Source organism: Perna viridis, chromosome 3 (genome assembly GCF_037379345.1).
Source record: "Perna viridis isolate PV_CMFRI_1.1 ecotype Kerala chromosome 3, ASM3737934v1, whole genome shotgun sequence".
Classification (NCBI taxonomy): domain Eukaryota; kingdom Metazoa; phylum Mollusca; class Bivalvia; order Mytilida; family Mytilidae; genus Perna; species Perna viridis.
In genome coordinates, this window is record NC_142447.1 from 16,532,888 (window position 1) to 16,547,920 (window position 15,033).

At 32.2% G+C, this 15,033-nt stretch overlaps 1 protein-coding gene across 1 annotated transcript; it reads right to left on the reverse strand.

Annotated features, from left to right (window-relative positions):
• Window positions 1-8,767: 8,767 nt before the first annotated feature.
• On the reverse strand, window positions 8,768-14,891 carry LOC148621200 (putative SERF-like protein). The gene is made up of 3 exons (XM_088575319.1): window positions 14,750-14,891; window positions 11,776-11,899; window positions 8,768-9,525 (listed from the first exon to the last, which is right to left on the reverse strand). Exons 1-3 carry the CDS (start codon window positions 14,754-14,756, stop codon window positions 9,453-9,455), a joined length of 204 nt encoding a protein of 67 aa, XP_088431445.1. The 5' UTR covers window positions 14,757-14,891; the 3' UTR covers window positions 8,768-9,452.
• Window positions 14,892-15,033: the final 142 nt, after the last annotated feature.

Below are 15,033 nucleotides of genomic sequence, written 5' to 3' on the forward strand. Positions count from 1 at the left end.
AATTATTGATATATAAACGGTGCACAATATACATGTGGGGTATTATTATTTGAATTATTGATATATATTCTCCTTTCAGGCACTTATTTTTCACTTTCAATGCAACAATAATGAGTTTTTAATAAAAAGGGGAATTTTCGGACATTCATTTTTTCTTCCATTTCACCTATAATTGGCATTTTTCAAATACCGTACTTCAAATATGTTTTTGTATATTTAAATACAATTATATAGCGTCTTAGCTTTGTAATAAGCTCGAGCAGTAAATATTTGAACTTTTCCAAGTCCAATTAGATGAAAATTTGCCACCCCGCACATGAAAAGAATACCTAAACGTGAACCATAATGTTAATTTTTAGCACATAATCGATGTAAAAAAGACATGTTGGGAACTAGTGTTTTAATTATTAATATATCCAACATATCATCTCATTTCAAGGGAGTTATTTTCAGTTTCAAGCTGACAATAATGAGTTTTTCATAAAATAGGGAACTTTCAGATTTTTATATTTTCTTCCATATTTGATCATTTATAGCATACCCGAACTGTACAGAATGTCTGTCTGGTATTTATTATGGAGGTCTTCTTGTATCAATTACATTGTCAAGCGAAATTATGGTTTCAAAAAAGCAACTACGATGAATGATTGGCATACATGTATCCAACACCATTTAAAAAATGCATTCTACCACATACGAATTCTTCGTTTTTCACCGAAATTTTAGTGGGTATGGGGTACCATTCTTTCGCCTAAAGTTAAAGTATGCATTGCCTTAGCTCATTAGAAAGCTTAGATGAGAAAATACGTTGAATACATCGATCTTTTAAAACAACAGTACCAAACATGTTTAGTGTACACCATTCATATGCCAAAAATTAACATTTTAGTTCATGCTGAGGCATTTTTTCATGGGTAGGGGTGGCAATTTTCTACCTAACTTGACTTGAAAAAGTTCAAATATTCATTACATTACTTGTGCTCATTTTGAAGATACGACACTATATTAATGTACTGTATCACACACAAGCTTGTTTAAATTACGGTAATCTGAACAAAAGATAATATCGGGTGATAAAGAAGAAAATTCTGAAATTCTGAAAATTCCCTTTTTTCCGATTTTATAGTAATTGTCACCCCAAAAGGAAAATCTAAGTGTCTGAATTGATTAGATATGTTTGGTACATCATTATTGTCTTAATTATGAATGTCTAAAATATGAGTTCTACAATGTCAGTATGATGTGAATGATAATTCTGTTTGATACTGAGACCAGTTTTCTAAAGGTAGGGGTAATATTTTCATTATTTTTTTTTCTTCTCTTCAAAATTAGTTTTACGTGGTTTATTGATGTAGAAAAATAAATTATCTATCGAATGATACCAAATTTGAGACGTTTTAGTTTGGGCAATAACTTGTAGGGTCGAATTTATATAACTTTTGGCCGAAAAATCGGAAATCCCATTTTTGCATATTTTGCTAAATTCTGACTACGAAAATCAGCAACATTCATCAAGGGAACCCAAGAAATATAAATTGTGATAATACTAAGCCGAAAATACCAAATAAACTATTTTTTACTGAAGCATTAATACTCTAGGGGTTTTGACATTGGAAAATATGTCAATTTAGGCGATTTTTCGGCGGGGTAGGGGTATATTTAATTCATTTTACCCCATACACCTAAGTGTAACCGCAACTTTCTTAGTAACATTACAAAGCGGAGACATGTGGCTACATGATATACCTAAATTTTTTCACATATGCCATTCCAGTAAGGCTTAGACGCTCAAACAATTGAGTCACAAAAACCTTGGCTTTTTGACCCAGTGGTGTACAAATATAGGCTTATATTGAAAAATAATCCGAGAATATTAGATTATTTGATATTTTTTTTTCAACGAGAGGGAGTTTCTCATGCTTATCTCGTCGAGCGGCTTTGCCGCGAGACGACATGAGCATGAGGAACTCCTCGTGTTGAATTTTTTTTTTTTTTTTTCGCTTTTTAAAAAATCAGTTTATTGCTGTTTTGCTGAAGTGTAAAGTATTAGTTTTCTTTTATTTTCAGTTTTCCTGACCTAAATATGTAAAGTTTATTAGCGCTGCAAAGTTCCCTTTCGGGACTATCTTTCGGCGACGTGCTGCGTAATGTCACGTATGTTGTGCAGCTGTAATACACGTCATTTGAAAATAAAATAATTCGGTTAACTATGTCAGTCGCGTTTAAAATTTTTGAAGAAATTTTGGGATTTATTCATTCTAATCGGATAAGTTATTGTATTTTATCATTTTCCATTGTAGACTAGAAAATATTACCACAAATCAGGCATTATTGCATACACAGTAAACAAACAGACGGTTATTTGGGTCGTCAAATATTCCTACGCTGTTGCTTGTATGTCACGCGAGCACAAAGAAACTAGAGATAGTTTTCATTCTCACTCAACTGGCGTGAGATTGAAAATTATCGTATAGCAAGATTAAAGGAAGTTTTAACAAAATAGCGATAATATTCTTTGGTGACAAATTGATTCGGTGATGGGAGGTATAAAGGTACTTAAAATCACCATGAAGTTGATGAGTGGGGGTGCACTGTGGACACTCCCAGCCCATGGACTACTTATTTTTCTAACATAATCCATTGAGAAATTTCTGAGTAAATAATGGTCTGTTCAAAGAGAGAAAGCATCATTGAGTGATATTCTATTGTCAGATCGGTGGGTTTTTGACATTCATGTTTCTGATTTTCTCATTTTGCCTGATTCTTACAAAAACTTACACTAAAATATAAGTTAATGTACAAACAAAATTTGTTTTGATGCGTTCAAGTGAAAAATTCTGATTAACCCCCTAAACACAAAAAACTCCAAGCTCCGAACAGCGTCTGACGTTCGAAATTCACTCTAAAGAATCTTGCAAAGTCGAGGAAAAGAGAATGATTTCACACGACTTTATTCAATTGTCAAACGACTGATGATTTTTTAAAATTTGTTTGTAGGAGAGGACACAAATGTACGTCGCTGTTTGGGGCTTGGTAGGGAACAAATTATAATTCTATCACCTTAACTGTACCTATGTACAGGTATGGGAGTACCATATAGATCTCTGTGTGTACAAACTTACCCGTTTAATACTTCAATCCGATAACCTTTTATAATATTTTTTACCGTATACGTATCTTCTTAATTGTGTTAGTGTTCTATATTTCTATTCGTGTTTGTTTGTTTGTTATGTATTTTCTTCTGTTATTCCTCTTTCCCTTCACAGGCTATATTCACAGGGGCTTGGTGAAATGTATTTTTAGTAAAATATATGCTCGCTAGGCAATGGGAACATCGGAAAAAAACTATGTTGACATTGCCTAACGAGCATATATGTTACTAAAAATACATTTCACCGAGCCCCTGTAGCTATATTGAGGACCGTCAAGTTACTATACAATCTCCGAAGCAGATGTTGGTAGCTCCTTTGTCCCTATTTGTTTGACGTAGGAGATACAAGGACGTTAGTTTCGGAGATTGGTTACTATAGAGAAACTGCTTTTTTTAATATCTCACCTGCAATACATATGAAAAGCAATTGGGTGGGAGTTTTGGTTACAAGTATATACCACCAGTGATAAAAGTTTTGACTGGAAAGATCAAATCGGAAGTCCATGACACTCAAAACTTTCTGAAAAAAAAACAGGCTTGGCACCGAACGAATACTTCCGCGTAAATTCCGTCGCACTGGAAGGGTTAAAACAATCATTCCTAATTGATATATATTTCATAAATTTTAGTGCAGTTCCAATGTACCTACATGTATGTACATGTAATATCGAAATTAATGAAGGTTTTGTTTTATATATCCTATGTCTATTACTTTCGGCATTTTTCTTTAATAACATCGAAATAATAATCAAATGTCCCAGTCAAGAACAAACATTAACTTTGAATTCCAATAGATTTCTTAATAAAGTCATTTTTGCTATTAAAGGACAATCCGTCATATAAAGTATCGACAAAAAGAATCATAAAAAATTGAAAGACACAATTTAAAACATCAAACTGATCTAAATGAAGACAATCAAATATCAATGTCATAGTTGCGTTATTCTAGCGCTTAAAAATTACGATTAATTTAGCTTCTCTTATTCAATATTGCTTACGATTTGGATTTTTTTTCTGCAGGAACAATAATGCAAATTGTTACATATCCGCGGACAAAATGTTAAAAATATAAATGTCATACTGTGAAAGTACTCTTGTTCGTGGGGTACTAATTTTCGTGGTTTTCGTGTGTAGGCCAAACCACGAAATTTGGTTACCAACGAAAAAGAAAATTCCATTGATTTGTACCCTGAAAACCTGAAAACCACGAATTCAGGAATCCACGAACTTGCGTTTCTTCCCCTATCCACGAAAATCGGTATCCACGAATAAAGGTACTTTCACAGTAAGAGAGGAATTAACGAGAAGGACAAGGCTTTTTCATATTACCTTTGCTTCAGAGTCTATATATGAAGTAATGGAAGTTATGCCATGGGTCTCCTGTGATATTCAAAAAAAAAATCACCTTAATTACAAAATGGTTGTCTACATTAATCTAAAAATCTACGAAGAACAAAAGTCATCAATGAGTTTGTCTTATGTTGAGGTAGAACAAAGATGCAACATGGTATAATTAGTAAAGAGCTCCGCTTTAAGCGCATAATATGCCCGCTGCCCTTTTAACTTGTCCTTATGCTCTTAATGAGTTTATATGATCAACTAGAATTATTGTGAGCCCGTCAAATAACCAGCCCCTCCCCCTCCAAAAAAAGTAAATAAAAATGCACGCAAAAATTGGCATTATCATAAAAAAAAAATAGTCTGTTTTCAACATTTTTTTCAAAGAATAAATGTCCTTGATCGTTTCCGCCTTTTATTAAAGAGTAAAACTTCATAACACAGAAACGTAAATTTTAACATTTATACTAATCGGAAGGGAGCTTACTTCAATAGATATGAATAATTCACCGAAGTTTTATAAAAGTAAGTGAAAGTGTTTTGAGTTATTGTCCGAAAACTTGAAAATCGCCTTTTTTAAGTATAAAAATTTATAACACGGAAACGAAAAATCTGAAATTTATAAAATCGAAAGGAAGCTTATGTCAATTGATATGAATAATTCATCAAAGTTTCATACACGTTAGTTAAAGTGTTTTTTATTTATTGTCCGAAAACTTGAAAATCCCCCTTTTTTAAGTATAAAAATTCATTACGCGGAAACGAAAAATCTGAAATTTATAAAAATCGAAAAGAAGCTTACGTCCATAGATATGAACAATTCATCGAAGTTTTATAAAAGTTGGTGAAAGCGTTTTTGAGTTATTGTCCGCAGTGTTGATGACGGGCGAACGGACAACGGTATACCATAATACGTTCCGTCTTAGACGGCCGTATAAAAACAAAGAAACTCCGAAAAAAGTTATTAAAAAAAACATCCTTTGGAACGGTGAACAAGTGGAACCAATGGTGGGAGGCGCTTATTTTTTATCTTATAATTATTGTTCATGGACAAAAATGTTCCCATTAACATATCCATATTTATAAAAAATGAAAATCGTCTCAATAAATAATTGCTTCAGTTGAAAGTGATTTATATTAAAGATACTCACGCATGCATTAGAAGAAGACAGCAAATCTTTTTTTTTTTTCATTTAACCTTTTAACTATCGTATAGTCATCACACTTTCCAAATCTCTCTGATAAAAAAATAAGCAATTAACTCCATGAGTCATATAATTAGAACTAAGATGCTCGAAAATACCCCATTAAGTGGAGTTCATGTTTCTCAATTACTTTTGTTTCGATATGTATGTGATTTTACTTTGATAATGTCATGTTCTTTGTTCTGTGTTTCCATTTCCCCTGTCTTGTCGTTATCCTTGGATTGTGCTATTTTCATTACCATTCGAATCCCTTTTTTTTTTTCTTATAATCGAACTGTATATTAAAAACTTTGTGTTGATTTTCAAAGAACTAGGAATGCAAACACGATTAATGCAGATAAGTACCGTGATGCTACATATATATCAAACGATGACATTGTATTTGAAAATTAGCAAAACATGAAAAGTGTATAAAAGAAAAAAGACAGCACACTTTAAAGATTAGTTCAATGTAGTTGCAGACGATGGTATCAAAGCATATAAAGGGAATAACATGGTTATCGATATGTAGATACGAGAGGTTGGACACTGTGTAAACTGATGGCAAGATATAAGATATGAAATAAAAAATTATCTCTTTTATGACAAGTATGAATAAAGTAAATCAAGAAGGGAATAAGCTGCACAAAGAATAAATGGTTAAATGAGACAACTGCTAAATATTGCTGATACAGTAACTACATGCATTTATAGATTCTTTCATTGCGACAGTCTAAAAAATGTGAAATGGATTTCTCTTCGTTAAAGCACTACATGCAATTTGAAAAAATCCAAATGTTTGATAAAACGTACTGTATGAATGTACATTGTGCAATGAATGAGTAGATAAATTATCAAACTATGATTACTTTAATATCCGGTTCATTCAAAGAACGATCTTTTGTTACTATCTTATATAAAAAGAGTAATCAAGGGAACCAAGGTTATAGCAATAATCAAAAGAATGTAATCAAGGGAGAAAGACCATACATGGAAAACAGACATACACAACAAAGAACATACAGTAACTAAAATCATACATACAAAGTAACAAAAGCAAATGAGCAATTCGGACTCCACTAAAAACTAGGAGCATGGACCAGGTGCACGGGTAGGGTATTAATTCTACACAGTGAATGAAATACTTCGCAGTGCGTAGATACGGTAACTTAACCCCCTTTGCCTTGTGTAAAAAGGGGGTTATGTTATTGTATGTACGCAGTGCGCAACAAGATACTACTGCAGAGATCGAACCCTAAACAGTTTGGGCAACCATGGACCATCATTCAAACTTTTGATCATGATTGGTTATTTGACACGGGATAAGAATTTGACCAGAATCGAAATGGTCAATTTTTTGCCCCTTATTCCTAAATGGTTCAAGTCGAAACCATCAAATTCGATCAAAACCTTCCTAAGAGGGTACGGCACTTGTACTACAATTTCAAAGCAATTCATTTCCTGTTACTCAAATTATTATCCATGAATTAAACACATTACTTGTTTCTGACCCCTTTGTGGTCCTTATTTTACTTGGCCCAAGTGACAACCTCAAAAATCATGGTATGGCACCTGGTATTCAAATTTATATGAGATCCATTCTTTTTTACTCAAGTTGTTTGAACAGAATGAAATTGCTTATTTCACGCCCCTTTTTGCATATTAATAACTCCTTTTTGGTCCCTTATTCCAAAAACGTTCAAGTCTTAACCCCCAATTCCTTTGGTGGTTATATTACATCTTGTTATACAATGTCAAGGCGATTCATAAGGATTTACTAATAGTATGTCTGGACATCAGAAAAATGCATGTTTCTGGTCCCTAATTTCTAAAATGTTCAAGTCTCAACCCAAATATCAATACGAGTCTGACCATTGTGGAACATCACCATAGACATTCCAATGCTTTTACTGGAGTTATATAGTAATAGTCTATGAAAGCCTTATTTTTTTGCCCCTAGTTCTAAAACGGTTGGGCCATAATCCCCTAAGTCAATACCGATCTTCATTTTCAGGTTTTGTGCTGTTAAAAAGTTTTAATAATAAAGATCAACCCACTGTATTAAGTTATTGCAAGAAAACCAAGTGTCTAGAGACGACGGCAAAGATGATGACCACACAGATTACAACGATGACGCCAACGACGGCACCATACCATTATATGACAGAGAGTTCATATCGGATGGCAACCAAAACCCCTTACAAAGTATAAACCACATTCTAATTTTAATATCAATCAATCCAGTGGGAGACGATTGTGAATTGGGATTCCATTGTTCCACCCAAACCTGGAGTACATCATCTCAAGCGATTAAGATTATACAAGTTGGAACAAATGATAGACTAGCTTTAGTTAGATGCATATTTGAAACTTCATTCATCCATAGAGTACAATTTGTTTTTTTGTTTTTCCAAAGTTGTAAATTCGCATTTACTGGGCAATGACTACTACAAAGGGTCATTTGGCTGAAATTAGTGACCTGTTCATAAGGATCACTTCAAATTATTAATTGTCGAACATTCTTCAACATGGCATTCATAGGACTATTATAGTCAAAACTGGCTAAATAAAGTCACAGAAAATCTTTTCAATTGACGTAACTCTCCAAAAACTTGATTTAAAAAGTAAGTGCTGAAATCCTCTGATATAAAGGGGCATTATGGAAATCTGTTGCTGGTGCTTTAGTTTTTTTGTGACGTCTTTTTTCTCTTATCTTCAGTTTTTAAGTGTAACCTTTTTATTTGGTTTGCTACACTATGTTATGCAGATCATCTCTATTTCATGTCTTCAGTCTCTGTTTCTGCTTTTCACGTTTAGGTCATGTTTTTGGATATCATCCAACTGAATGCTGACACTTCAGTATTTTTTGGGCGATATATAACAGTACAAAAACCTTTGCTTAAATTAAGTACGCCTTTTTACCTAAAACACATGGTCAAACATGTTTGTGAAATTCAACAAAACTATTGTTTTACCCTCTCTCAGTGAACCTCTCATGGACAAAATGAAATCATTTTTTTTTGCTATTGCCCAGTCAGTGAGTATGAATGAAAGTGGCAAGCAACCACAGCCACAATATATTAAAACAAACTACTTTAATAGAATGGATGAAAATCTTTATTCAAAATATTGAATACTTATTATTGACATGAATCAATTTTAACATCATTACAAACCCCCTCCTATTCTACTTTTTCTGGCACTGCAAATCTGTATTCAATAATAAGCAGTTGCATAAAATAATGTTTCCAGAATGTCCCTCAAATTCCAACTTTCGTGCAAGTTATCACAAAATTCACAATAACAGCTATATATTACATGTAACACAACATACACAATATCTGAACATTTGAACATTCAAAGATCTATCAAGTTTATTGAAATGTTGGTACAATAATCATACCGAAGCCAATGAATAAATATGAGAATTAAGTATAATAGTTCATAATATAACTTTAAACAAAAAAAAAGAAGAAGGAAAGAAAATGTTATACAAGTATGATAAAGCCCTGAATTCAACATTCTTGACAATTTCCTTCACAAAAAAAAAAAAACAAAAGTCTATCACCCTTAAAGCAAAAAATGTTTTGTAAGTACCAAATAAAAAAGAAATGAAAAAATAATAAGAATATCAATACTCCTTAACACATAAAAAGCAACAAAACGGATTACACCATTTTTGTACACAATTAAAAAGTAAAAATAAAACATAAAATGACAAAGAAACTGACAAAATATCTAGTCCAAATGTTTATTGTTCTGACCATCATGAAGTAATATCACTTCCCTCCTGTGGCACCCTCAGCAGCAGCAGCTTTCTTCTCTTGTTTCGCTCTCATAATTTCTGCATCCCTAAAATATATTCACAAACATACAAATTTTGGACATGCCTGGATGTGAATCACTTTCATACATGTTCATGTATATTTGTTAGTGCATAAAAATCTTGCATACAATGTAACCTGTTTTAATTGACCTTCCAAATGAGAATGGAATCCTGGTTACTGATTTATTCAACGGGTCATAGTTTTCCTTGCCTCGTTTGTCTACCCCGGACTTGACTTTTTATGAGCAGCTCGGCGGGTGTTTCTATAAAAACAGAGGACACTTACCCTACCAGTGCACCTGGTCCATGCTCCCAGTTTTTAGAGGAGCCTGAGTTGCTCATTTGCTTTTGTAACTTTGTACATGTATATATGATTTTAGTTACTTTATGTTCTTTGTTGTGTATGTATGTTTTCCACGTTTGGTCTTTGTCCCTGGATTACATTCTTTTGATTACCGCTATAATCATGGTTCCCTTGATTACTTTTACATAAGGCAGGTGATCTTCATACACAGTTTTATTTTTTTACATACATACATGTATGTACTTTGTAAAAGGCACTACATTGGGATATTTGAAATTTTAAATAACCCCCTTCTCCAACAGGTTATTGCTGAAAACAGGTAGTCAGTAAGACAGGTTTGACTTAATGGATAAAACATTTTAGAAGTTAAATGTGTTAGTTACAAATTGCCTACATACTTAATTAAGTCTTACCATACACTCTTAGAAACATTCATGTTACTCATTATAATGTTTGTGCATCACTCATACAGGTTTGCTGTCCGAGCTTTTAACATTTGTTTAAATGCACGATAGAATAGTTCGTCTCAATGCACAATAGGAGAGTTTGTTGCACGTAATGCACATTTGCTTAAATGCACAACCAGGAGCATTCATTTAAATGCACATTACGAGAACATGTTTAAACCCACGATATAAGCGTTAGTTTATACACACAATATTTTTCTTAACTAATTATTTGCTTTTTTTCAGCTATTACTTTTATACATTCATGATTGTATTTTTATCACTATTTTTCCATACTGTTTATATAAAATATTTACTTTCTTGTTTCTTTCTCAATTAAGTAGTTGTCTTTGTAAGAATCATGCAAAATCTGAAAAATGTGATACACCCCGAAAAAGGCTACATATTTTTATTTTTGTAATCAAGTTGTTTATGGGTCTATACTATGAAATGTGTAATTATTCATTCCAATCTGCCTGCCCTTAGGAAATAATCAGCATTGAAAATCCAATAGATTCTATTGCATTTGAGTGTCATTTACAGAGTTATCTCCCTTAATTTTGAAATATACAGCACATTCTATATAATTTTTATCTCCTAAGAACACAGGTTATATGGAAATTTGAATGTTCATTTCTGTTTACTATGGCAATTTAAACAAAATATCAAAAACAAAAATATGTAGGCTTTTAACCCATGAATCACATTTTACACGAATCTTAGCTGGAGTGCAACTTAATTCTTACATAATTATCATTTTTCATTGTTTGTCTAGTAAAAGTTTGAACACACCATAGGAGCAATCATTTATGCACACATTAGAAGTGTTGGTAAATTGTGCACTTGGTAAGTGTATTGCATGCATCTAGATATTCTGCATGCCAGAAACCTAAGCATCTCAAGGAGAGTAGCAAATAAGGCTGAAAAAAAAATGGCCAAGTTGAATAGGTAGAAAATTCATATTCAATATTTGTCAAATTTTTTCATAATAAATGAGCGTACATTTCAATATATAAACACTGCGAAAAACATAATAGTTCCATTCTTATTGAATTCTACAGGTACAGTTAACAACAAAACGTGACAACAAATTGAAAAAAAATAATCAAATTTCTCCATTAGAAGAGAAGCATGTTTTCAATATGTCCAGATTTATTCTTAAACGTGTAAACATATTTTAAAAAGTTCACGGGATTACCATAAGCTTCAGCTTGTTTCTAAATCCTTGTGTTGTATTATAATATCGTCATCTCATATATAGATGTATTCTTTGAAATAAAATATGTTTAAACTAATATGTATGAAATGTATACAAACATGATAAACTTCATGCAAAGTTTGGATTATTTTGGCTTAATTCCCTTTGAGTTACAGATTACACAAAGTAGGTACCCTATGAGTGAGACAGATGAATGTAGTTGAGCAGTCATTAGAACTGCTTTCAATGTTGGTGACACAGGTAAAAAATAAGAATAACACGAAGTTCATATACTTGGAATCTTTTAAAACTTTACCATGGTATTTACCTGTGTCTGCGCTCCTCCAAAGTCAAGCCTTTATTAGCACCTTTATCTGAAACTTTCGTACTTTTCGACTGCTCTTTCTGTTTTTTCGCTGCCTTTGCACGGGCAAGCTCTCTCTGATTTCCTCCTGTAAAATGTATAATGTAAAATGTACAATGTATATTGCATATATTGACTGGTAAACTTTTAACATGCACATTTTGTACATGTAGATTCAATCAAAAGTTGAGCAAGCAGTGCAAGTTTTCCAAATGTACTGAACAAGTATAGTTGTTGTATAAGTACACATTGTTAATCACTTTTTTCCTACATGTACATTGGTTATTTGAATTCTGCAGGAACCTTGTGGTTTCAAGACTTCCAAACAGCCATCTTATATGTGTAAAGTTATTACTAGTGCTGGGGAAACGAAAATGGTTCATTGCATTAAGAAGTCATTCAGACTCTGTCTGTCATTAAACTGTAACACCTTTTTTTTTTAATTTATGTTATCCAGATTTCAGTCAATTTTGCTTTTCATTAATCATAATGATTTAATGGATGTCAAGATCAACTGAATCTTGGGATGTAGTTTGGACAAAATTTCGAAGAATGACAGAATGCAAAAAATAAACTTTAAGGTCAATATTTGAATTTATACATGTACATGTATGATGTACAATAAAATGGAGTTTTGTACAATGTAGTAATAATGTTTATACATTGTATCTAGTAACCTATTATCTAAAACATACAAATGTGTTAGTCAATTTGAATTAATGTTTTTCAATGTTGATTTGTTCTATAAAAAATAACTTTAATAAGCAAATTACATCATTACATGAATTGATTAACCAATCCATTTATAGAATAATAAACAACAGGTTTTTTCCCCATTTGAATTTATCCTACAAATGTACATGTCGACAGATTTTCTAAACACAGTTTTAGTAGACCAACTAAATGTATTCAACTTGTCTATTACATAGAATGAAAATGTTTAGATGTTGAATTTTGCCACATCTTTTCTTCCTTCCAAAATTAACATCTAGTGGATCAAACAAATTGAATATGTTTATAAGTGGTACACCATTACATGTATGTCAGTGTTCAGTCATTATGCATGTACATGTACATATGTACATGTAAGTCTCTTTCTGCACTGTTTTATATGTATACAGTGGCCTTGTTAGCCCAATTCAGAAGGGTACCACACCATTCTTGCCCTTGTCCAACCGGTTCTGCCTTTTTTAACTGAACCTAAAATGCACTTGTTCCTTTTCATGTTTCATTATTATTTTGATAATTAAAAGAGCCATAAATCTGACAAAAGGTGTTAATAGCTGTCTACACAGCCACACTTTCAAGATGCAAATGTCAGAGTGGGTGAACCAGATAACATTTCCAGACACTGAATCCCAAAACTGCAAAGGGATTAAAGTATTGAATGTTATTTCCTCTGTCCCTCAAAACAAATTAACTTAAGTTTGGTGTATGGTACATGTATTAGGTTGCTTTATACAGATGGGATTGAAGTGCACTGATTAGTACAAAATGTACACAAATTGGCAAGATCTACATGTAATTTTGTTAAACTTAAAAATAAAAGGTGAAACTTGGTGGAAATATTGATTGTGGGTAGTAGAGCATTCGTACATAAAACAATGCAATACTTGTGAAGATGTGTTATACGCATGCTTTAAGCTATCCGGAAAGATTCAGGTCCTTGCCAGATTAGGTTCTCTTCCCTGCACCAACAGGCTGTTTTACAAAAATGCAAAATTTCATAAGAACTTTTCAAATTTAAAATCATGAACAAAAGAGCATACAAGGTACACTTATTATTTATTTCTTTTTAACAATGAAACCAAGCCCTTCATTTTTTGGCAGTTTTATAGTGCCTGATATTTTAGAAAACCTGTTTTTTGACAATAAATTTTAGGAAAACACCAAAAATTTGTTATGAAACTGATATATATTTTTTTATGTTACCATGGCTACAGATTTTCATGACAAAATAGAAGAGAATATCTATCTTTTTTTCATGGATCTCTATAATGTAAGAATATGAAAAATATGTTTTTTTACAGGAAAAAAAATGGTATGGTCTAAAATGTGTAACCCGTACCCATACCAACTTTTCCCCGTACCCAAATACTATTTTGACAATTTCTTCATTATTACTTGTTATTTCCAGCTGAAAGTTGGTATACATTTGCAAAATGACATGATGGTAAGGCTAGAAATAATGATTTGTGAAATGTTCGTCAAAAAAAAATGATTTTATTCAAATTTCTGTTTCCGAAAGGTCTAAAACGTGTAACCCAAAATTCCCATACCCGAAAATCAAAGTCAGGTATTTTTGTTATCTTTGCTAATTCAATGCGTATTTGACATTAGAACAGTATAATATTATCAAAATTTCCATTGACAATAAATTAAAATCACATCAGACCCTGTTTATGAGACTTTGTTTTTCATTCTGGATAAGATCGTATCCATGCTTTGCTGGTACAAGGATTGACGCTAGGTACGGTGCGGAAATCAAACTCAATCACTTCTTATTTAAAACAATATCAATTTTTTCAAAGCTTTATCCAAAGTCTTAAGGTTCAAGAAATATCAGAAGAATATACATCATTTTCTTGATGAGAAATGAATTGAAACAGACTTTTTCTCATGCAATTTTCAGTTTTTAACATACCATAAGAATGAATATTTTAGCAAAACATTATTTGGGTACTACGGGGAAAAGTTGGTACGGGTTACACATTGTAGACCATACCGAAAAAATGTTGGATTTATTTGCAAAAGTGTCTCAATATACATTTAGCTTTAATTCCACAAATTGTCAATAAGTTATCTGCAGTCACCTATCTATATAGTGGAACCTTTTAAAAAGTTTGCATGATTGTTTACATTTATTTCGCAATACTTTGTCATCGTCTAATGTTTAAAGCGTCGACCATAATTATACGCTTGTTTTTTTCATACTTACGGGTCATTGTTAATTAAGGGAAGATAGAAAATTATCTTTCAAAATGACTAAGTTCAGTCAAAAGACTGCAAACGCAGTTTTGTTGCCCCTGTTTGAATACTTGGCAAATTCTTTTTTTAGGTGCTGTAGTGAATAAAAGAGTGATTTATTTCGTTCACGAACCCTCTTGTCAAAATTTTTGCCATTAGAATTCTAAACCTTCAAACAGTTAAAATAAATTCTAATCGAAAAATGGCAACAATGTTTTATTTGGTGATATATATTTGAAAACTGTAGGAAAGTTT

What these genes read in the sequence shown, in the direction of transcription:
- LOC148621200 (XM_088575319.1), bottom strand. An exon ending in TTGGAGGAGCGCAGACACAG is followed by an intron (nt 9,526 to 11,775) that starts GTAAATACCATG and finishes AATATATTTTAG; the next exon opens with GGATGCAGAAATTATGAGAG.